Here is a 24,372-nt window from a genome sequence, read left to right as displayed (position 1 = left end):
AAGTAAACCTGGACTAAATTCAAAGTCAGTCCGCAGATTGTTTTAAATTCTGTGTTCCCAGAATATTTAAAATTTTTATTTCACGTGTTTCCGTGTTCAGGGTCCCCCTTTACCACCCTCTTAAAAGCTTAACAGAATCAAGAGTATGTTCCTTATTTTAACATGTCTCAACCTTTTAAATCAGACATTTTGTTCAGCTTCTGTATATCATATTAGTACAATTATTAGCTTCTATATATATTGTATTGTTTTACATTGTCTTATCTGGGCCTTTTATAGCTGACTATGCAGTATGGGCTTTGCTCATTGTTGAAGGCCGTACGGTGACCTACAGTTGTTTTAATGTTTGTGTTATTTTGGTCTTTTGTGGATAGTTGTCTCATTGGCAATCATACCACATCTTCTTTTTTATATTATCTTTTAGATAGTACAAAGCATTATCAAATAATGATAAACCAAATAAATGAAAGTGAGGCCGTTACAAACCTTAGAGTCAGGCAAAGTTTGAACACTGAACATCTGGCCTATCCATTGATTTCCTTGATTCCCTGACACAGACCATAGTTCTGTTTCAGTGTTATCAGAGTCCATGGTAAGAACTCTTAATGTCCCAATCTGCTCTCCATACATGTGATATGACATAGTAAAACATCTGGTTTTATCTGGAATAGTAAAAAATAATAATATGTATCTACACCTCAGTACTAAGAAATGTGTTCGCTCTATATAACTTGAAATCTCTGTAAATTAACATATGCATTGACCAAGGATAGATTTAGTGTGAAAAAGACGGGACATAATCAGCTGTAAGGTAGAAAATATTTTGATAGTTCTGTGCCAATAATAATATTTTCTCCCCCCCCCCCCCCCCCCCCCCCTCTGTGCACAAAATCATTGTGGATTATAACATGTAGCCTATTATCCTTGATAAATAAGCCATTCTCATCAAGTTTTCAAGAATGATTTCTACAGAGAACTACTGTCCTTCATATCTGAAGTGCCTTCAAACACTCAACAAAATAAGTTCTGAAAATTCATTGGTCAATCCATTTCTCAATCAATATATTTTGCTTTAAAGTTAAACCTTATAGTTAGCCTTCATTTTTAAATATATCATATGCCTCCATAGTCATAAACACAAACATGTTCCTCGGATCATTTCAAGTAAGTTTGATTTAAGTTTATGTGAACCTAATAGAGAAATAAAATTCATTACAGATTGTAATTTTTACTCATTAAACAGTACTCCTAAAATATTCCCATCTTACTTGAGAACTTGACATCACTGATGAGTCTGGCTTTGGTATTTATAGATGGCTTAGATGCTTCTATGAAGTAAAATGTGATTCCATCTGCTGCTTTTGTTGGACCAGTGGCTGTAGTGGGTGTTCTCTGTCAAATACACAAAAAAGTAAAAACACAAAATAGGAATAGGACAAATGAGGCTACAATTGAAAATATTTTGGTTTGCCCAAACCCTACCCAAAGGTTGAGACAGTGGGTAGGTTGGTAGGCATTTACTTTTTTTCTTTTCAAATAGAGAAATTGAAGTATCGGGTGTTTATTAGTCTTCATGCATATCTGATTAAAAAAAAACTTCTTCATATCAGGACAATAAAAGAATTTGAGTAGGCAGCTTTTTTCTAGGTAGGTAGCGTTTGGGCAAACAAACCTATTCTTTTTTATGGCCTGACATACCTTTTTCAATATATCATTAAATGTAATTTAAATCTTTTTTTGTGGCACCAGCATCAGTAAAAGATAAGATCAAATGAAGCAATGCTTGCATTTAAAATCAGAGTAACATTGATCAAAACATCTTTTTTTGGGTGGCATAAAATTAAGATCTTTAAGCTTTTAAAACCTGATTCCATGATATTTAATTCTCCTTAAAAAAATCATTTTGATATCATTTCCCTTTAGATCAATTTAATAAAAATGTTCAGAAGTATTTGCCATAGCTTTTACTCCTAAATAATTGTATACAGAATAACTCTTCATCATCATAAAATATTTCTAAAATATAATGAGTATTGGTAAATGCCCTACACATACCCTACTTCTACTCCAATCAAAATTGTCACTGATTTGATCTTGTACCAAGAAACATGAGGGGTCTGTCTTCTCGAAGGAACAAGATCTCTGGGAATCTAAAATATAACATGTATTTCTTTAAAAAATATCATTTAGTACAAGTTTCTTTAGAATAAATGCTTTAATTTTAATGCAAGTTTGAAGATATATAAAATGGGGACATCAAAATATGCAATAGTCCTTGAAACAAATAAAGTTAACAAAACCTTCATAATATCAACTGTTGACACAGATATATGTCTTGTCTGTCTGCAGAAAATTCAGAAAAAAGATAATTGTATGAACAGCAAAATTGCTAATTAATTTAAAGTTACAGGACCATGACATAGTATGCCAGCCTTCATCAAACTGATATGTACCGACAGTATTTTAATAGACAATATCAGTAGATCTTAACAAACTGAAAAACCTTTTTTTAAATACAAACTTATTTGTAAAATGCTACTATTTCCTCCCTGAAATTTGATATATTGAAAATGTATCCAGCTTTGAACTTACCTATATATTGACATTCAGGACCATCATACCCTGACTGACATGTACATGTATAAGTATCTCCTGACACAGAACAGAAGCCTCCATTTCTACAAGGGTTTATAGGTGAGCATGGACCTGAAATAACAAATGTTTTAACAACATATTTAGAATATCATTATATAAGTATTACCAAACATAAATTCCAGGAGAAAGTTCCTAGGAAATGTCAAACCAACCCAGCAGTCTATTTTGCAAATTGTAATAAAAATCTTCAATATGTGGTCTCCCATAATTGAATTCATTAAATGTAATTGAAATGATAAAGAAAGCAAGAATGTGTCCATGAATGGTAAATGGAAGCCCCACTCAGTTCAGTTCAGTGGACAAGTTGGGGTCAAAACTCTAATTTGGCATTAAAATTGAAAAGATAATATCATAGGAAAAAAGTTTCAAGTTGATTGGACTTCGACTTCTTTAAAAACTATATTAACCAAAAACTTTAACCTGAAGTGGGACAGACAGATGAAGGATTGAACAAATGAATTGAGTAACAATTGATCAAATTGACAAACTGACAGCCAAACGAACGGATGCACAGACTGAAAAATATTTTCCAATTACAATGAGTTCTGTTTTCTTTTTTAATCAAATTCTTCTTCATGGATCCATTATTTCACAATATCTTTTAATGATGTCATTATACTTCTTGATTTTAAAATAATTTGTATTTTAAATACTCAGTACTTACTACAGTCTGTAGTTAGAAGTCTGACTTCATCAATGGCTATATCTCCTCTGTCACCCCCTACTGAGGCCTCAAAAACAATCTGAAATCATACATTTCCATTGTTCTAATCAGAAATTCATTTATTGATGTTTTTAAATATTAGACAAAATGAAACAAGAAGCAAGAACCAAGATATGTCCAATAACATACACCTTCAGTTGTCATGAGATTCATTACATGTGGATCCACATACCCCAACTTTTCAGTACTTCAACTGATATTATTTTCCCTAAATCAAATTCATAAAGCTTTTCATTTTAATTTTTAAAATTCATAATTGGAAAGGAGTGTGGTATCTGTTTCATTTAGCTTTTATAATATTCACAAAATTTCATGTCTGTAAAATAAGGAATTTGAGTTGCAAAGATAAACAATATAACATGACTGACTTATTCACATATAATTTAGAGGCAAATTTGCTTCTTGATATGTGCTTATACCAAACAGCACAGGCAGTTTCAACAACATTTTTCCTCTCCTCTTTGGTTCTGAAAACAAGTGCATACCTTAGATGTAGGTTGTGTCTGTACACTGACCATCTGACCTGTCCACTGGTTTCCTTGGTTTCCAGACACTGACCATAGTTTTGTTTCTGTATTATCGGAATCCAAAGTTGAGATTTTTAATTCCCCAGTTTGGTCTCCATACATATTGTAGTTAAAAGTTAAACATCTTGCTTTATCTAAAAAAATAAAATAAAAAAATATGTATAATATGAAAATAAAGATAAATGCGTTTCCATATCTGTGGGAACTACAATAGATAAACAGAAAATGTCAGATGGCCACATAAACACCAGACCATGCTCTGACTACCACATTTTTATGTACAGTGTTCTAATTAGGCAAATATCTTAAAATTTAACATTATAATGAACACACTAGTCAGGTTTCAGGTTGATGAGATTACAATCTCATGGTAAACAACATCAAACCAACAATTTAACCTAAAATGGGACAAATGGAGGGATGCAAATATTGGGAAATATTTAGCCCCATAGAATTGTTAGTGGAGCATAAAACTAGGTTTGTCAAATATTTTAGAACAGATGAAAGGTGTCCCGTTTAGAAAAGGAAGATTTGTAAAATGTTTTAAAACAGATGACAGATGGACAAATATGAAAATAACTCACATATTTCAAATTTATTTTTTTATGAGTAAAAGAATTTTATCAAACATAATATAAGTGATAATTATACACTTTTTATCAAAAAGTTCCTTATTTGAGTGATAGACAACTTACCGGAGTATTGCACATTACTGATCAATCGAACTTTAGAACCAATTGGCTTACTACTGGCCTCAATAAAGTAATATTTCCCTGCTAAAAAGGAGAGTGGACCTGTATTCTTAGTTCTAGTACTCTGAAATGTAAATATGTAAAAATGTACATTAAATTAATCCAGGTGAGTTGAACATTTTTAGCTTTAATTTAAATAAACAACTTTGTTGCTTCAATTTACACATAGCAATTGAAGACCAGCAAATTCTAAATTGTATCATGTAGTAATCAGTTCTCAAGCAATGCGCATGGGTAAAATAAAAGAAGTTTGCGAATTCGCAAATGTTTTCTATTTGACGATTTAATATTTTCAAATTTTAGCCTCTTTTCCCTTATTCCCAAATACTGCATCCCCTCATTTCATAAATAGAACGTTTTTAAATGTTAAAAAAACTGAGCTCGAAAAGAAGGTCAAGTCCACATACGTAATACACAATTGTAAGATGTGGTGTGACGTCGCTATGGGAAAAAAAATCTATGGAACACAGTTTGGGCCATATCTTATCAACTATAAAATTTAATTCAATTCAATTATCAGAAAAGTAATGCCCTTAAATATTGTTACTGTGACAGAAAAATATTAATAACAGTAGTGACAACATCTTATAACATATTAGGATTTGTTCAATAATTTGAATTCATATAAAATTAATATTCAATAGATATAGGAAGATGTGGTGTGAGTGCCAATGAGACAACTCTCCATCCAAATAACAATTTAAAAATTAAACCATTATAGGTTAAAGTACGGCCTTCAACACGGAGCCTTGGCTCACACCGAACAACAAGCTATAAAGGGCCCCAAAATTACTAGTGTAAAACCATTCAAACGGGAAAACCAACGGTCTAATCTATATAAACAAAACGAGAAACGAGAAACACGTATATATTACATAAACAAACGACAACTACTGTACATCAGATTCCTGACTTAGGACAGGTGCAAACATTTGCAGCGGGATTAAACGTTTTAATGGGCCCAAACCTTCTCCCTTTTTCTGAAACAATAGCATAACATCACAACATATAAAAACATACGATAAAATATCAATTAGCAGACTTAACTCAATCAAAAAACGTATGATTACACAAAGAACGAATAAATTTGATCTGCGATATCTGAATACAAATGCACAGTTAATTAAATATTAGAGACAAACAGTCATGACCAAAAGGCTATCAAACAAATTCAAACACACTGAGAAATATTTAACCAATCAAATGCATATTTTTGTCCTTGTGTGATAATTCCTAGGATATCAGTTAAAGATGCCTTAATTGATAGATAAAGCTAAAATTCATAATAAAAAACATGTTCTCTAGAGACAAATGATACTTGTCTTCAATTTGCGTCATTCAAAATCTTCTATTCATATCAAACTCACTTACCATACTATACTTTTCACAACTATCGAGAACTGATGACGTACTGCACACAATGTCAAAACTGAGCACAACAGATGTTTTGACTTTTCTTGAATAACGCAAGAGAAAATTGTGAGGATAACAGGAAATGAATAAAAGTATCTACTAAATTAACACAATCAGCTTTAACCACATTTATTTGAAGAACTGGCCCTACAGAGCAAAAGTTTGTTACACTATAGAGAACCGATAACACTAGGATATGTTTAAATAGATATAGGAAGATGTGGTGTGAGTGCCAATGAGACAACTCTCCATCCAAATAACAATTTAAAAAGTAAACCATTATAGGTTAAAGTACGGCCTTCAACACAGAGCCTTGGCTCACACTAAACAACAAGCTATAAAGGGCTCCAAAATTACTAGTGTAAAACCATTCAAACGGGAAAAGCATCTTTAAAGTTCAAAGTTTAAAGTTGATAAAAATTTCAAGTATTCATAAATGCAAGCTGTGTTTTTTAATTCATTCTTTTGAAGTCAGTAATATTTTGAAATAAAAGAAATGTTGTTTTATAAGTTTTCCATATACTGTTTTTGTATCTACTTTATTAAGAGTTTATGAATTTCTACAAGTATGCTTTAGATCAATAACAAGAGATATGATTCGCACCTAAATGGGTGGATATTGGATCAATTTCTATGAAATTAGGCCAGAGATATGATTCGCACCTAAATGGGTGGATATTGGATCAATTTCTATGAAACGCAGTAGGCAATAAATAAACAAACCTAGGGATAAAATATTATTTATTGATTTACTGTCATTAATTTGCAATATATCAACAATCCAAGTAAAAGCAAAAGTAGAGTTTATGTATTTCAGTAACCATTTGATAAAAGACAAAAGTTTGATATAGATTCGATATGGTTTAATTAGTAATAATTACAGATTTATCTCACATGAAATAATTATGAAATTTGTAATTACTGTTCGTTTTAATCCATATGGATAGGCCAGAGATATGATTCGCACCTAAATGGGTGGATATTGGATCAATTTCTATGAAAATTAGGCCAGAGATATGATTCGCACCTAAATGGGTGGATATTGGATCAATTTCTATGAAATTATTTAAACCATATAGAATCTATATCAAACTTTTGTCTTTTATCAAATGGTTACTGAAATACCTAAACTCTACCTTTGCTTTTACTTGGATTGTTGATATATTGCAAATTAATGACAGTAAATCAATAAACCTGGGAATATTTTATCCCTAGGTTTGTTTATTTATTGCCTACTGCGTATCCACGATTGATCTAGATAGCAATTATAGATACTGACCAAACAATAATGAAGAAGGACACACCCCTTGTGTTGTGGTCATTACACAATTAAAAACATCCAATGAGAATAGTGATACAGAATCATATTTATGTATATGAAATACTACAAAATAAAATTATTACCAATGCAAAAATAAAAGCATGGGAAAACATAGAAGACTTAATAAAAACAAGAAAAAGTATAAAAACATTGAAAAATTCAAAGCAGTTAAAAATAAAATAAAACTACATAAAAAAGAAATCAAGCTTAAAATTGCAAAACAATTTGTGCTGAACCTATCCTCTAAAACATTATCACATCCAGAAACATTAGTTCTTGCTAAAGGACTAAACTTTGTTCCAACAACAAAAACATCCACAAAACAAATAATGAAAGATTTTAAAAAAACGGAAAGAAATTTGAGACTCTCATACTTTTTCCTTGAAAATCGAAATATACACAGTAAAATTCATCCTTTCAAGGAGAAATCAAAATTTTCGGTGCCGACATTTGCCGACAACCCTATTGAAAAATATATTTTCTATACGAAAATGGAATTATCTAAATATGTCCCTAAAACTGAATTTAACCTTTCACTACAAGAAAGGAATTGTCTGAAAAATCTAAAACACGATGAAAATATAATCATTCATAAAGCAGATAAAAACAATGTAACAGTCATTCAAAATCTTTCTGACTACCTAGAAGAAGGTGAAAAACAATTGAATGATAACATACATTATGAACAAATCCAAGATATAAATCTTAAAAACACTTAGAAAAAGGTATATGAAATAATCTACAAAATGAAAGAAGAAAACTGTATTGATGAAATATCTTTCAAATACATTAAAAATGAACAAAATTATATAAAAACACCTTTTGCATACTTCCTCCCTAAAATTCACAAACTAGACCGTGAAGTTTTACAAAACATTGAAAACGAGAACAATCAAATAAAAACTATAAATGTCCCTGGTAGACCAATAATATCACAGTGTAATGGACCACTTGAAAGGTTAGGGAGATACTTAGATTATTTCTTGCTTCCCTTAGTGAAAACACAAAAAACATACATATCTGATACAGGTGACTTAATCAGAAATATTGAAAACTGTACATTTGATAATAATGTACTACTTGTTACATATGATATAACATCACTATATATACCAATCTCAGATTTGAAGAAATCACAGAAGCATTACAAAAAGCGCTTGATGAACATGACACAATTGAATATTCTGTAACAAAACCTACCAACAATTTTTTGATTGAAATAACAAAACTCATCCTTTCCAATAATGAATTTACCTTTCATGGAAATTCATATCGACAAATCATTGGAGCATCAATGGGAGCAACAGCTTCCCCTGAAATATGTGACATTGCTATTTACAATCACATAAATTCAATCCTAAAAAACTCTCCAATCTCTGAAAAAATAATTTTTCATAAAAGAATGAGAGATGATGGACTTCTAATGGTGAAAGCAAAAGAGTCTGAAATTGACTTTATGTTTGAAAATGCAAATAAACAACATGACCTGCTAAAGTTCACTTACGAATGCAATAAACAGTCCATAAAATTTCTAGACCTAGAAATCTTCAAGGGCGAACGCTTCAAAAATACTGGTGTTTTAGACCTGAAATGTTTTACAAAGAAAACTGAAAAATTCCAATATCACAAAAACTCAAACCATCCCATCTCAAACTTTAAATCTTTTATTAAAGGCGAAGGCATTCGTATACTTAGAAACACCAACAATGAAAGTGAATTTCAAACCAGAAAAAATCTCTTTATTGAAAAACTGTTAGTAAGAGGATATAAACGGAAATTGGTAGAACAAATTCTATCAAAAATCAAATTCCAAGACAGACAAATTAAATTAAAGAAAAAGAACAAAGTTGAAAATAAATACAATGTATCATTCATTACAAATTATCATCCTCAAGCAGAAAAACTTCAAAAAGTATTCAGGAAATACTGGCATCTTATCAAAACGGATTCTACAATAGGTGCTAAGTTCCATAAAAACCTATCAATAGGGTTCAAAAGAAACAGAAACACAATTCAGAAAATGTTTAAAATATTTAGAATTAAAAAAAATTAAAGTAAAATAGTAATAAAAAAGAAATAAAAAAGAAATAAACTAAAAATCAAAAATCAAAAAATCAAAACAAATCAAAACAAAAACAATAGGGGTGGTCTCTGATGAAGGTTTCCCTGGAATAAAAACATTTCCGAAATAACCTGAAACATTGCGTACATAGCACAGTATCAATGTAAGGCCAGAGATATGATTTGCACCTAAATGGGTGGATATTGGATCAATTTCTATGAAATGATTTATCAAAACAAGAATGTGTCCATAGTACACGGATGCCCCACTTGCACTATCATTTTCTGTGTTTAGTGGACCGTGAAATTGGGGTAAAAACTCTAATTTGGCATTCAAATTAGAAAGATCATATCACAGGGAACATGTATACTAAGTTTCAAGTTGATTGGACTTCAACTTCATCAAAAACTACCTTGACCAATTTGCACTATCATTTTCTATGTTCAGTGAGCCTTGAACTTGGGGTAAAAACACTATTTTTGCATTAAAATTAGAAAGATCATATCATAGGGCACATGTGTACTTTTTTCGTAGGTGGGGCAAAAAGATGGCATTAAGTAAACAAGTTAACTTACACTATCTCTTGACCAATCAAAATTATCTGTAACATCTTGTATGAGGAAACAATCTGGATCAGACATCTGAAAGGAGCAATATCCTTCAGCATCTAAAACAAAATGAAAAGTCTTCTCATATCAATAACAATAACAATGAATGGAAAATGATTTATAACATTTATCATTCCAATTTTAACAAATCCACCCAAACAGTTAAAAATATCATGTCACAAAGCTCTAATAGGTATTGGCAGTCCGTATCACTACATTCTAAAGGATAGTCACACAGGTAAGAAAGACTATCTTGTCACAGAGCTCTGTGAAGATAAACTCCTATATAATGACAGTAAGTTTTACCAAATACTTTTTTTCTCCCCCCCCCTTTTTAACAAATACTTAATGAAAGTAATACCGTTAAGAATATCTTGTCACAAAGCTTTGTGTAGATACACACCTGTACTCTGAAAGTCAGTATCAACAAAATACTATAGGGTCATTACTGTTAAGAATCACCAATCATAATTCTCTGTACATATACATACCTATATACTGACAGTTAGGACCACCAAATCCTGCAGGACAGGTACATGTGTAAGAATCACCAATCATAACACTATGTAGATATACATACCTATATACTGACAGTAAGGACCACCATATCCTGCAGGACAGGTACATGTGTAAGAATCACCTATCATAACACTATGAAGATATACATACCTATATACTGACAGTTAGGACCACCAAATCCTGCAGGACAGGTACATGTGTAAGAATCACCAATCATAATTCTCTGTACATATACATACCTATATACTGACAGTTAGGACCACCAAATCCTGCAGGACAGGTACATGTGTAAGAATCACCAATCATAACACTATGAAGATATACATACCTATATACTGACAATTAGGACCACCATATCCTGTAGGACAGGTACATGTGTAAGAATCACCAATCATAACACTATGTAGATATACATACCTATATACTGACAATTAGGACCACCAAATCCTGTAGGACAGGTACATGTGTAAGAATCACCAATCATAACACTATGTTAATATACATACCTATATACTGACAGTTAGGACCACCAAATCCTGCAGGACAGGTACATGTGTAAGAATCACCAATCATAACACTATGTTAATATACATACCTATATACTGACAGTTAGGACCACCAAATCCTGCAGGACAGGTACATGTGTAAGAATCACCAATCATAACACTATGTAGATATACATACCTATATACTGACAGTTAGGACCACCAAATCCTGCAGGACAGGTACATGTGTAAGAATCACCAATCATAATTCTCTGTACATATACATACCTATATACTGACAGTTAGGACCACCATATCCTGTAGGACAGGTACATGTGTAAGAATCACCAATCATAACACTATGTACATATACATACCTATATACTGACAGTTAGGACCACCAAATCCTGCAGGACAGGTACATGTGTAAGAATCACCAATCATAACACTATGAAGATATACATACCTATATACTGACAATTAGGACCACCATATCCTGTAGGACAGGTACATGTGTAAGAATCACCAATCATAACACTATGAAGATATACATACCTATATACTGACAATTAGGACCACCATATCCTGTAGGACAGGTACATGTGTAAGAATCACCAATCATAACACTATGTTAATATACATACCTATATACTGACAGTTAGGACCACCAAATCCTGCAGGACAGGTACATGTGTAAGAATCACCAATCATAACACTATGTAGATATACATACCTATATACTGACAGTTAGGACCACCAAATCCTGCAGGACAGGTACATGTGTAAGAATCACCAATCATAACACTATGTAGATATACATACCTATATACTGACAATTAGGACCACCAAATCCTGTAGGACAGGTACATGTGTAAGAATCACCAATCATAACACTATGTTAATATACATACCTATATACTGACAGTTAGGACCACCAAATCCTGCAGGACAGGTACATGTGTAAGAATCACCAATCATAACACTATGTAGATATACATACCTATATACTGACAATTAGGACCACCAAATCCTGTAGGACAGGTACATGTGTAAGAATCACCAATCATAACACTATGTTAATATACATACCTATATACTGACAGTTAGGACCACCAAATCCTGCAGGACAGGTACATGTGTAAGAATCACCAATCATAACACTATGTAGATATACATACCTATATACTGACAGTTAGGACCACCAAATCCTGCAGGACAGGTACATGTGTAAGAATCACCAATCATAACACTATGAAGATATACATACCTATATACTGACAATTAGGACCACCATATCCTGTAGGACAGGTACATGTGTAAGAATCACCAATCATAACACTATGAAGATATACATACCTATATACTGACAGTTAGGACCACCATATCCTGCAGGACAGGTACATGTGTAAGAATCACCAATCATAACACTATGAAGATATACATACCTATATACTGACAGTTAGGACCACCATATCCTGCAGGACAGGTACATGTGTAAGAATCACCAATCAAAACACTATGTAGATATACATACCTATATACTGACAATTAGGACCACCAAATCCTGCAGGACAGGTTCATGTGTAAGAATCACCAATCATAACAATATGTAGATATACATACCTATATACTGACAATTAGGACCACCAAATCCTGCAGGACAGGTACATGTGTAAGAATCACCAATCATAATTCTCTGTACATATACATACCTATATACTGACAATTAGGACCACCATATCCTGCAGGACAGGTACATGTGTAAGAATCACCAATCAAAACACTATGTAGATATACATACCTATATACTGACAATTAGGACCACCAAATCCTGCAGGACAGGTTCATGTGTAAGAATCACCAATCATAACACTATGAAGATATACATACCTATATACTGACAATTAGGACACCATATCCTGTAGGACAGGTACATGTGTAAGAATCACCAATCATAACACTATGTAGATATACATACCTATATACTGACAATTAGGACCACCAAATCCTGTAGGACAGGTACATGTGTAAGAATCACCAATCATAACACTATGAAGATATACATACCTATATACTGACAATTAGGACCACCAAATCCTGTAGGACAGGTACATGTGTAAGAATCACCAATCATAACACTATGAAGATATACATACCTATATACTGACAATTAGGACCACCAAATCCTGTAGGACAGGTACATGTGTAAGAATCACCAATCATAACACTATGTTAATATACATACCTATATACTGACAATTAGGACCACCAAATCCTGTAGGACAGGTACATGTGTAAGAATCACCAATCATAACACTATGAAGATATACATACCTATATACTGACAATTAGGACCACCAAATCCTGTAGGACAGGTACATGTGTAAGAATCACCAATCATAACACTATGAAGATATACATACCTATATACTGACAATTAGGACCACCATATCCTGTAGGACAGGTACATGTGTAAGAATCACCAATCATAACACTATGTAGATATACATACCTATATACTGACAGTTAGGACCACCAAATCCTGTATGACAGGTACATGTGTAAGAATCACCAATCATAATTCTCTGTACATATACATACCTATATACTGATAATTAGGACCACCAAATCCTGCAGGACAGGTACATGTGTAAGAATCATCAATCATAACACTATGAAGATATACATACCTATATACTGACAATTAGGACCACCAAATCCTGCAGGACAGGTACATGTGTAAGAATCACCAATCATAATTCTCTGTACATATACATACCTATATACTGACAATTAGGACCACCAAATCCTGTAGGACAGGTACATGTGTAAGAATCATCAATCATAACACTATGAAGATATACATACCTATATACTGACAATTAGGACCACCAAATCCTGCAGGACAGGTACATGTGTAAGAATCACCAATCATAATTCTCTGTACATATACATACCTATATACTGACAATTAGGACCACCAAATCCTGCAGGACAGGTACATGTGTAAGAATCACCAATCATAACACTATGTAGATATACATACCTATATACTGACAGTTAGGACCACCAAATCCTGTAGGACAGGTACATGTGTAAGAATCACCAATCATAACACTATGTAGATATACATACCTATATACTGACAGTTAGGACCACCAAATCCTGCAGGACAGGTACATGTGTACGTATCCCCTGTCACAGAACAAACTCCTCCATTCTGACAGGGTTCAACATCACAGGGTGCTAAAACAAAAGGATACTATTTAGTAGTTAACACAGGTTAGTAGTATATCTAACCATCCTATATTTCTTATCCACATTTTACTCGTCTTAAAAGTGTCTTTAAAGTTTCAAAAAAGCATTCTGTTTATTATTTTTGTAACCATTACACCATTTTGTAATTAAGAAAAATAAAAAAAAAAATTTTCATTTAAATATAAAGCTGTAGTGTCAGTATATAGAATCTTTGATGGGGCCATAAAATGATGGATGGATTGATTGGTAAAATATTACATGCAAATATTAATGTTTGGTATGAGAATATGTTAGAGAGACAGGAACCATGCTCTCTACTGAACAAACATGCTGAGTCTGGTTCACAAGAAAATTCAAAAAGAAGATATTTCATCCTATAAAAATTATTATTAGATTATTCTGACTCTAAGCCAACAGATCTTTGAGGTTACTACTGAATGCTGCATGCTTAGCAGAAAAGCAGTAAAAAACATGCTTTAGTTATTGACTTCACTCAGCCACGGATTGAATCCTCAACTTCCTTCTCTCAAGGTGATTATGCTTCCATGATATCAACAAAAAAAATGACCTTGTTTGACCTATAATTAAAATAAAGTTAATTGTAATAGCTCATTTGGCCAGTTGGGACTATGCTTACAAATAATTAACCAAAGGTAACATTCAGATGTCATTTAAACCTAAAGTAACAACAATACATACGACATTCCTCAGGTTTCAGTAAAATATTATCCACAGCAATGTGTCCTTTTTTTCCACCTACTACACCTTCAATTGCGAGCTGTAAAACGGAACAAAACAATAGCAAAATGTACTTTAAAATTTATAGTAAAAAATAAATAGTTTACACAAAGATATGTCTCATTTGAGTATAATTTTGAAAGTGTAAGGCAAATATTTAAATTTAAACAGCAATACTTTAATAAAAATGTAAATACTCCAAGTTGATAATCAATGACTGAGGATGCTGGGCCAAACAATCTTCGTGGAAATGAAAACAGCCATTACTAGAACAACTGCTTACCAAATACCATTCACAAATCATGGTCTTATTATGTTTTTACTTTCAGTCAAACTATTGCCAGTTTATTTGATTTATGGTTTCTGATTCCTACTTAGTATGTTTTTTTTCAACGGATTTCAATAAATTACCTGCATATCTGGTGAAGTATTAACATTAACACTTCCTTGCCTCCACACGTTTCCCTTGTTTCCATTTCTACTCCATAAAATTGTTTCCTGTGCACTAGAATCTATGCTAAGAACATTCAGAGATCCTATCTGGGGACCATTCATGTTGTACGAAAAGCTGAGACATCTACTCAGAGCTGAAAATAAACAATTAACTAAGATAAAATGGAGAACAAAAATATTTGTTAGAGGTAAAAACAAGCTTGCTACATCTTACAAAATTAATAGATTTGATTTGATTTTTGGTGTTTAAACGCCACTTTCAAGCACAGCATTTAGGCTATTTGGTAGTGGTCAGTTTTTATTGGTGGAGGAAGCCAGAGTGCTCAAGGAAAACCACCGACCTTTGACTTAAAATCCTAGTCAATTTAGATTGGAGTGCAGTGCACCTGCATGAGAGGTGTTGGAACTCACAACCTCAGTGTTGAGTGGCTAGAAATTACAGTAGTAACTACTTAGACCACTCAGCCACCAAGGCCCCCAAAAAATCCATAGAATTAAAAGTGCTGTTCGTTTGCTTTTAGTGTGTTACTTGATGTGCATGTACTGATTTTGTGTTATGGATGGATGTCCCATTCTCTTTAATTTTCTATTGTGGATGTTTAAATATTACAATACACCTTATCGCTAATCCCGGCTGACCCTGCCGCTTGAACTTTTGACGTCAACAACAATCACTTTTCCATTGTGGCGTCAGATATTTTGTTTTATGACGTCAACATTTTACGGGAACCTGTGTGAAATCCAGCAATGGCGGATAAATAGCGATAAGGTGTATGACTTGACTGTTAGTGTTGCTCTCCACCAATTGCAACTCATTCAAAATTTTGACCAAATTGCAATTTGTTTTATTAAACCAAATTGTTCAACTGGTCACAAATTTGAACAAATTTTTCAGTCAAAATGTGAAAGAGCAAGGTGAAAAAATAAATCATACTTACAATCCTATAGGACTTTAACTCTGCTGTAATAATGTAATTACTAAATCAGTCTATCAATCTGTATAGTTATATTATAGCCTTTACCATACTAAAGGTCGACTGTTTTATTTTGAATTGCTATAAAAATGTCCAAACTAAGCTTATATATCGTTTTTCTTTCGAAAAGGATTTTATATTTATAAGAATCATATATCCCTTAAAATAATACATCAAATATTCAGTAAAATATGTGTGAAATAACAATATGTTATTGATAAGTTTCTTTGGGGAGATAACTTTAAATACTATTCTTTTGAATAAAGACTTTTTGAAACCAAAATACAATTATCTCCCCCATGGAAACTTCCTACAAACATATTGCAATTTCACAAATATTTTACTGAATATGAAATGTTTTTATTCACATAATGTGTGATTCTTATGAATATAGAAACTTATCAAAAGAAAAACTATAAATGAGCTTAGTTTGGACATTTTTATAGCAATTCAAAATAAAACAGTTGACCTTTAGTATGGTAATGGCTATAATATAACTACTTTGGATTAATTTATTTTCGTGGGTACCAATTTTTCGTGGTTTGAGGAAAACTTGCATATTCGTGGATACTTAAATTCATGGTTTTTGTAACGTCTGCATACATTCCTTAAGAAAATTTGTAATTCGTTGAACATTTAAATTCGTGGTTCTTCGGTATCCACGAAATCCACGAAAATTGGTATCCAACGAATATTAATGAATCCACAGTATACAGATTGATAGACTGATTTAGTAATTACATCAATACAGTGGAGTTAAATGGGGCATAATAAAAAATAGCAAGGACTATAAAGATCCACATATATACTTTATCTGCATTGGCCATTCATTAAAAAAATACCTTTAAGACTCTGTGAATTGACAAGCCTTGCATTCTGTCCTTTCTTCCTGGGTTTCAAAGTTTCTATGTATTTGTAAAATGTTCCACTGGCTGCAAATGAGGGTCCAGTCTTCTTTATCTTAGTGGGACCCTATAAATGTATCAAGAAAATAGCTGTTTAAGAAAAAAATGACAATGTTGTACCTTGTTTAACCAGATCAAATAAAAAGTAATAATTTTTCTGCATTAGATGGTATTTCAACTATTATTGTCTCTTCAGTGAGGCTTGCAGCCTAAATATTTAAAAAAAAACAACAAAAAAACCCAACACTTTCTTGTGTCAGAGTTATTTTGCTGACATTAAATGAAGGGAACTCTTTGGCAAAATGGTCTAAGTAGTTGAACTACTGTACCACAAGTCAGTCAACATTGAGGTTGTGAGTTCAAATCCCGTACGTGGCATTAAACACCAAGCAATCAAATCAAATCATAAAATGATAAACTACCATAAATGACAAATGACCAATGTCAAAATTCAATGCTGAGTAGCATTATATAAAAGATATTTTTAGAAAGCAAAGTAAAATCTATTTGGTACAAAAAAGAAACTTACTGAGTTTGTAGTCCAATCAAATATATCTCTTGATAGATTTTTCTCATCAGTCAGAAAACAAGAACTATCGCTGGCCTCAAATGTACAAGTAAACGTTTCATCATCTGAAAAATAATAACTTACTTCTAAACTCCTAAAGATTCATGCATTATTTAGACAAAGAGTTGATTCTGAGAGTTAAGTAATTGGTAATGGACTTTTTATATCAAAATGTTTGATATCAATAATTATTATTTTTCTCTATAAAGTCATGAGTCACATTATGTATAAGTTTGTGTATGTTCCGAAAACAGGTTATCTTGAGCAGGTGAGTGATCTATGCTAATACAATTATTTTATGAAAATATATTATTTTGTAATAGTTTCTAATAGGCGATTTGACGGTCGCAAATCAAGTTTACTGGCAACATGTTATTTTTTCTTTAAATTATGAATAGATATTAAATATTATTGGCTTCATCTAATGTTACAGATTTTTTTAAACAAAATCAACAATGATCCTTACCTGGACATTTTTCATCATTGCAGGACTGTGATTCTGTAGATGACCCCATACAGTATATTCCTCCCGACTCTGGAACAGGATCATCACATGACCTTATCCTGGCCTGTGTTCCTCCGCTACAACTCACTGAACAGGAAGTAAAATCAGACCAAGATCCCCAGTTACCATTGACTGGAGGACATGCCCCTTCATTGCAAACTTGAATTTCATTGGCTGATCCTGCACAAGAAGCTCCACCATTGGCTGGTTGTGGATTATCACATGTACGAGTCCTAGTTATTTGTCCATCACCACATGTTACAGAACATAAACCATCTGTCCAAGATCCCCAGTTACCATTCACCACTACAAAAAAGTTTTATTAATATAGAAGTCGTCTTTATGAAAAATGCACATATCATGAACCCCCAGTTTAAGAACATTAAGAATGAAAAACATTAATTTCAATAAACTATCGTCATGAATCCAGATATCATTGAAAAGAAAATCACTGATTTGATGCAAATCTTAAATGGTACAAAAGGACTGCAGCTATTGGGAACAATAAGATGAATTAAATGTTAAAATTTCAAATTAATTTATTAAAGTAATATTAAAAAGATTTTCTCCATTATTCAAATTGTTTTTCAAGTATCTTTGATGTAGTTGGATTTCGAAAATTAACATACCTGGTTGGCAAAACAAAGTATAGTAAGAAAGAGAAATACATGATGTAACTTGTGCACTAAGGTGACTCTTACATCAGACAGTTTGACTTTGAATTATAATGTTCAACCATTTCATACTTATTACCCAAGTTAAATGTTTATATCAACTTACCATCCAATTCACAAATGTTTCCTGTAAACTCTTGCTTACAACTACAAGTGAAAGACAGGGCTGTTTCCGTACATATTCCTGAATTCTGACATGGATTTGGAGAACAAAAAGATGAGTTCTGATCTAAAATATATAAAAAATTATAAAACAAGTGAAACTGAGAGCTACTGCTCACTGATGATACCCCCGCGGCAAGTGGATAATATTAATAGTGTAAAAATATGCAAGTGTTCGGTTAACAGGAAGTTGTCAATTGATGAATCTGAAAACGCATCACACGGTATAGCTGACTTATATAAATCCTGAAACCAAATTTCAGAAATCCTTGTATTGTAGTTCCTGAGAAAAATGTGACGAAAATTTTCAACTTGGCTTTCATGTGTAAAATCATACAAGTGTTCGGTAAAAAAACAGGAAGTTGTCAAATGATCAATCTGAAAACCCTTCACACGGTATGGCTGACTTAGATAAACCCTGAAACCAAATTTCAGAAATCCTTGTATTGTAGTTCCTGAGAAAAATGCGACAAAAAATATTCATGGGACAGACAGACTAACTAACGGAAGGACAGACAGAGGTAAGACAGTATTACCCCCCCCCCCCTTTTTAAAGCTGGGGTATAAAAAATAATATTTTTGTTTAGAATGAGGCATAATGAATTCCAAATGTATAAAATATATTAAAGACTTTTTTATATTTTTACTTAATGTGTTGCATTGGTCTCTCTCTGAAAGTTTTGTTCAGTTTAGATTTCACACAATTAGATATTATGAATTTTCAAAATACACATTGAATTGAGAAAATGATTTAACTTATTTTATTTAGAGGGAAAAATTCTTAGTCCTAATAATACACAAGGAACATACAATATGATATCAAGGAAAGAAATCCATAAAATATCAAAAGACAATGTTGCCATACATATATATGCAATAATTGACAAATAGTCACTAGCATTGCTATCCTATTCTCAAAAGAGTTTTTTCAGATTACAACTAAATAAAGGCCCCAACAATTACTAGTGTAATTCTTTCTCACTTTGAAGAAAAAAAACATTTTAAGTTTTGTTTGTTTTGATTTTTTATCTACTTCATAAACTTGACCTAAATACTTACCACAAGTCAAAGGTGATATTGAAATAAAATCTACAGCAATGTCAGACTTGTCTCCACTTCCCACAATTCCCTCTATTATTATCTGCAAGAAATCAGATGACATTTGTGCACTTTTATAAATATAAGTCAACTATTAAAAAATAATTTGTGTTAAAAAATTAATTGAAAAAATACTTGAAGGAATGATAACTTGATACCATGACTGCTACATTTGTTAATCTAAACTTCTTTTTCAATATGAAGAGATTTCATCAAAGTGCTTTCAATTTATTACACTACAGCATCACTTTTCCTTACTGAAAGGTCTACAACTCAACAACTATAATAAGAGCAATATCCAACTTGACCTTCATTCAGTCACAGGAAACAACATACCTAAATTTAAAAAGATTTTTTCAAAACATTTTTAGTTATTGATGGACAACACTCTAAGTATCACTTTTTGTTATTTACAGGTATACAACTCAACAAAGCATTTTCAAGTTATTGCACGGACACTGTAATGCAGAAGCAAGCCTACCCTCCGAACATCACCAAATTAATGACTGATATTTTTCATTGGAAATCTAGTTAAATCTTAAATTATGCATTAATATACCAGACCTACCCTAGATGTTGTAGTAAAGTTTAAATCAATTTCAACTTGATGCCAATTTTGACCTTGATCTCCAGATCTTGTCCACTGAGTTATCTCCCCTACTCCACCATCTGTTATCACATTCAGGGAACCAGTATTCACACCATACATATAGTAGGAGAATTTCATACAGTGCTCGGTTTCTAAAATCAGTTATTAATGATAAAATGATAAAGGTTATTCATACAGGTTAATTACTTACCCCTGGAAACATGCAATTAAAGATATTTATCATATGGTAAACTTATATAAAAGGCTCTTTCCTCAAACTTAAAAAAAACTTCATAACTTTAATTTAAACCGTTCAGTTAAGCTCTTTCTTCATGAATTTAAACCAATCAATTGGGTATATTTTAATTGTTTGTAATACCTGAAAGTTGTAGTGAGTTCAGTCTGGCAGTAGAGTCTGTGTTACCCTTCCCCTCTATGTACAGATAGTATGTCCCTGCTGCCGCACTAGAAGGTCCTGTCCCTGATGTTGATGTGTGTCCCTTTAATTATATACAGGAGGTATTATTCAACTCATTGTATCTAAGAGTATATATTCATAATAAAACAATCTCTTTTTCCATTAGCTTTTCCACACATTATAAAGTCAATCCATTAAATTTATATTCATACAAAAAAAATCAAAAAGTATCCTAACAGTTTTATAAAAATGCTGAATATCATATATGTATAAATTGTCCAAGTGAAGCTGAATATACATAAAATATGAACAGGTGAATTAATATATTGAAATCTATCAGGTGAAAATAAATATACATACAAATTAAACAAGTGAAACTAAAAATTACATACAACCAGTTGAAACTAAAGAAACTTACATCATTTAATTTCCAGTCTATTGTATCATTGGTCTGGTCTTGCTCCAGGAAAGAACAAAATGTATTCTCAAATGAACAAATCAAAGCTGCAGTATCTACAAATAATAAAACAAAGTTATGAGGAAAAGTGATGAACAAAGGTACATTCATATACAGCAAAAGTTAGCTATTTATGAAAAAAAAAAAATCTTTTTGGAACTTAAACATATATTATTAGAACAACAGTTGTAATCTTTAAATATAACAATGGCATAAAAGTGCACAAACATTTTTAATTAACTGATAAAAGGAATTTTAAAGGTATCCGTTTTCAAACAAAGAAGTGAAATAATTACCATTTCACTTGCATTAGCATGAGTAATATCTTACCAACAATTTGACAATTTTCTCCACTAAATCCAGCTGCACATGAACACTGATAAGTGGAGTTGTCAACAGGGATACAGGTTCCACCAAACATACATGGACTGGAATCACATACTGAAATAATGGAAGGACAAAATGCTAGTAAACTTGATCAAACAATAACAAGAAAGGCTGTTCTCATGGTGACATGACTTCTCAAACACATTATTCTTACTCTAAAGTGCATTAATGTTAATTTTTCTAAATTTTTAGTTCTTCCCAGCCGGGTTCGAACCCACACTATTGAGAAATTGTGACACCAAATCGCCTGCACTGTATCCAGCGCACTGAACTACATGTCCACCTAGACTTCATAATAAAGCTTTCAGTGGCTGAAATGTATATTTATATATATAAAATGACTGAATAATAGTCAACGATTAATCTTACGGGGCAATGGATCAGATAACAGACATCCTTCATCAGTATGATCACATTGTAAAATGGATCATGTCAATCTATTCTTATTATAAAACTATCACAATCTTGAAATTTATACAAAATACTAAAATACTTACGACAAAGTCCAGGTCTAAGTAGTACGTCATCTATGGCAATGTCTCCCATATAATCACCACCACTAGAAGCTTCTATGTATATCTATATGTATAAATATAAATTAAATGAACATCAAATTTGGTGAAAATATTATTAGTAGAATACATAGATGTTTTATCCATGTGTGGTATGAACTACAGTTACCACTTTTATCAAAGCATAAAAAGACATAGTTATTGCTCTGAAGTCTCTACCTTTGGGTTATATTATATGTATATTCTTTTGATTCATCCTCTCCTCATGCTGAACTTGGAGCACCAATTCTTATTTTGGGAAAAACTCAAATTTTGACCTACTTGACCTCATAAGGACATAACTATACGGTTAACTCTTTGCAATATACATAACTAGCTTAACGCTCACTAATAACAGTGTTCTAAAAGATTAAACATGTGTTATCTCCAGCATGTCACTGTTTATTGTTACAGACCATATTCTGACCTTTTAAATCGTTTCTTTTGATTTATTTGTGTTGCTGCATTGCTGTCTCAATGAAAATAACATCACATTTTATATATTCATACATTATTGTTAGTTATATTCTACCTCAAGACCAGCCATGGCAGGAATATATACTCCAGCTTGGTGCCACCTGTTACCATGTGAGTAATATTTGATCCATTTAACTGTTTCTTCCATCTTATCGCCCTTTACTTTTACTGCTAGACTGGCTACAGATAATCCAAACATATGATAGCTGAATATCATACATCTGTCAGTGGCTAAATAATAATTGTAAAATAATTAATGTCAATATATCATCTTTAAAATGCTTCTTTATACCAAATATGTATATATAAAATCAAAATGATTTGATGAAAAGGAAAATGTTTCTCTTTATTCATAAGATTTTTTTCAAAGTAAAGAAAGTTATTTTCTGTTCATTATACAGATTGTTTTATTGATAATTATAGTGATTTGCAAAAAAATTACAATGTATACTAAGATATCATGTAAACAAGAATACATTTATAAAGCAGTGTCATACTGTACAGAGACAACCTTTTCATCTATAATTTGATGTGACTGTCATACAAGTGAGAGGTTTAGCTAGCTATAAAACCAGGTTCAATCAACCATTTTCTACATAAGAAAATGCCTGTACCAAGTCAGGAATATGACAGTTGTTATCCATTTGTTTGATGTGTTTGAACTATTGATTTTGCCACTTGATTTTGAACTTTCCTTTTTTTAATTTTCCTTGGAGTTCAGTATTTTTTTGTTTTTACTTTTTTCTATGGAAGCAGATGTTATCAATAATCAGTTCAATTATGCTGCATATCCAATGTGTAAGATATTTATATTTACTTGATTAAAGAAAAAAATTACCTTGAAGATCAACATTTGATTGATAAATGGCTTTTTGTCCCTCGTTTGTCGATGATGTCTCTAAATAACTGAAGAATAATCCTTCAGCAGCAAATGATGGCCCAGTAACTGTTGATGGTGTTGGTTTCTGTATGTAAACAATGAAAGCATATATATCTACAATCTAGGTTGAACTACAGTTCATAACAAAAACCTAAATTAATTTTGATCATTGAGAAGCTTAATATTCATTTGACAAGACAACGTAATTAAAA

The 24,372-nt window shown here is 32.0% G+C and overlaps 1 protein-coding gene across 1 annotated transcript in view; it reads right to left on the bottom strand.

The window, feature by feature from the left end:
* Positions 1-24,372, bottom strand: part of LOC134726701 (MAM and LDL-receptor class A domain-containing protein 1-like) — a 52,439-nt gene that overhangs the window by 5,307 nt on the left and 22,760 nt on the right. Inside the window, exons 21-45 of the mRNA XM_063591117.1 lie at positions 24,119-24,245; positions 23,336-23,511; positions 22,750-22,831; positions 22,196-22,306; positions 21,827-21,921; positions 21,370-21,490; positions 20,970-21,142; positions 20,363-20,444; positions 19,248-19,370; positions 18,429-18,773; positions 17,924-18,027; positions 17,332-17,461; positions 15,474-15,649; positions 15,024-15,102; positions 14,202-14,312; positions 13,854-13,875; positions 10,999-11,069; positions 10,030-10,121; positions 4,602-4,722; positions 3,865-4,040; positions 3,320-3,398; positions 2,593-2,706; positions 2,056-2,150; positions 1,269-1,392; positions 487-662 (exon numbers count right to left, since the gene is read on the bottom strand). Coding sequence (XP_063447187.1) covers positions 487-662; positions 1,269-1,392; positions 2,056-2,150; positions 2,593-2,706; positions 3,320-3,398; positions 3,865-4,040; positions 4,602-4,722; positions 10,030-10,121; positions 10,999-11,069; positions 13,854-13,875; positions 14,202-14,312; positions 15,024-15,102; positions 15,474-15,649; positions 17,332-17,461; positions 17,924-18,027; positions 18,429-18,773; positions 19,248-19,370; positions 20,363-20,444; positions 20,970-21,142; positions 21,370-21,490; positions 21,827-21,921; positions 22,196-22,306; positions 22,750-22,831; positions 23,336-23,511; positions 24,119-24,245 — 3,105 coding nt within the window. The remainder of the gene's footprint in view (positions 1-486; positions 663-1,268; positions 1,393-2,055; positions 2,151-2,592; positions 2,707-3,319; positions 3,399-3,864; positions 4,041-4,601; positions 4,723-10,029; positions 10,122-10,998; positions 11,070-13,853; positions 13,876-14,201; positions 14,313-15,023; positions 15,103-15,473; positions 15,650-17,331; positions 17,462-17,923; positions 18,028-18,428; positions 18,774-19,247; positions 19,371-20,362; positions 20,445-20,969; positions 21,143-21,369; positions 21,491-21,826; positions 21,922-22,195; positions 22,307-22,749; positions 22,832-23,335; positions 23,512-24,118; positions 24,246-24,372) is intronic.

The sequence above is a fragment of the Mytilus trossulus genome, chromosome 7, assembly GCF_036588685.1.
Source record: "Mytilus trossulus isolate FHL-02 chromosome 7, PNRI_Mtr1.1.1.hap1, whole genome shotgun sequence".
Classification (NCBI taxonomy): domain Eukaryota; kingdom Metazoa; phylum Mollusca; class Bivalvia; order Mytilida; family Mytilidae; genus Mytilus; species Mytilus trossulus.
Note: the sequence above shows the minus strand (reverse complement) of the source record. Positions and strands in the feature narration are given on the sequence as shown.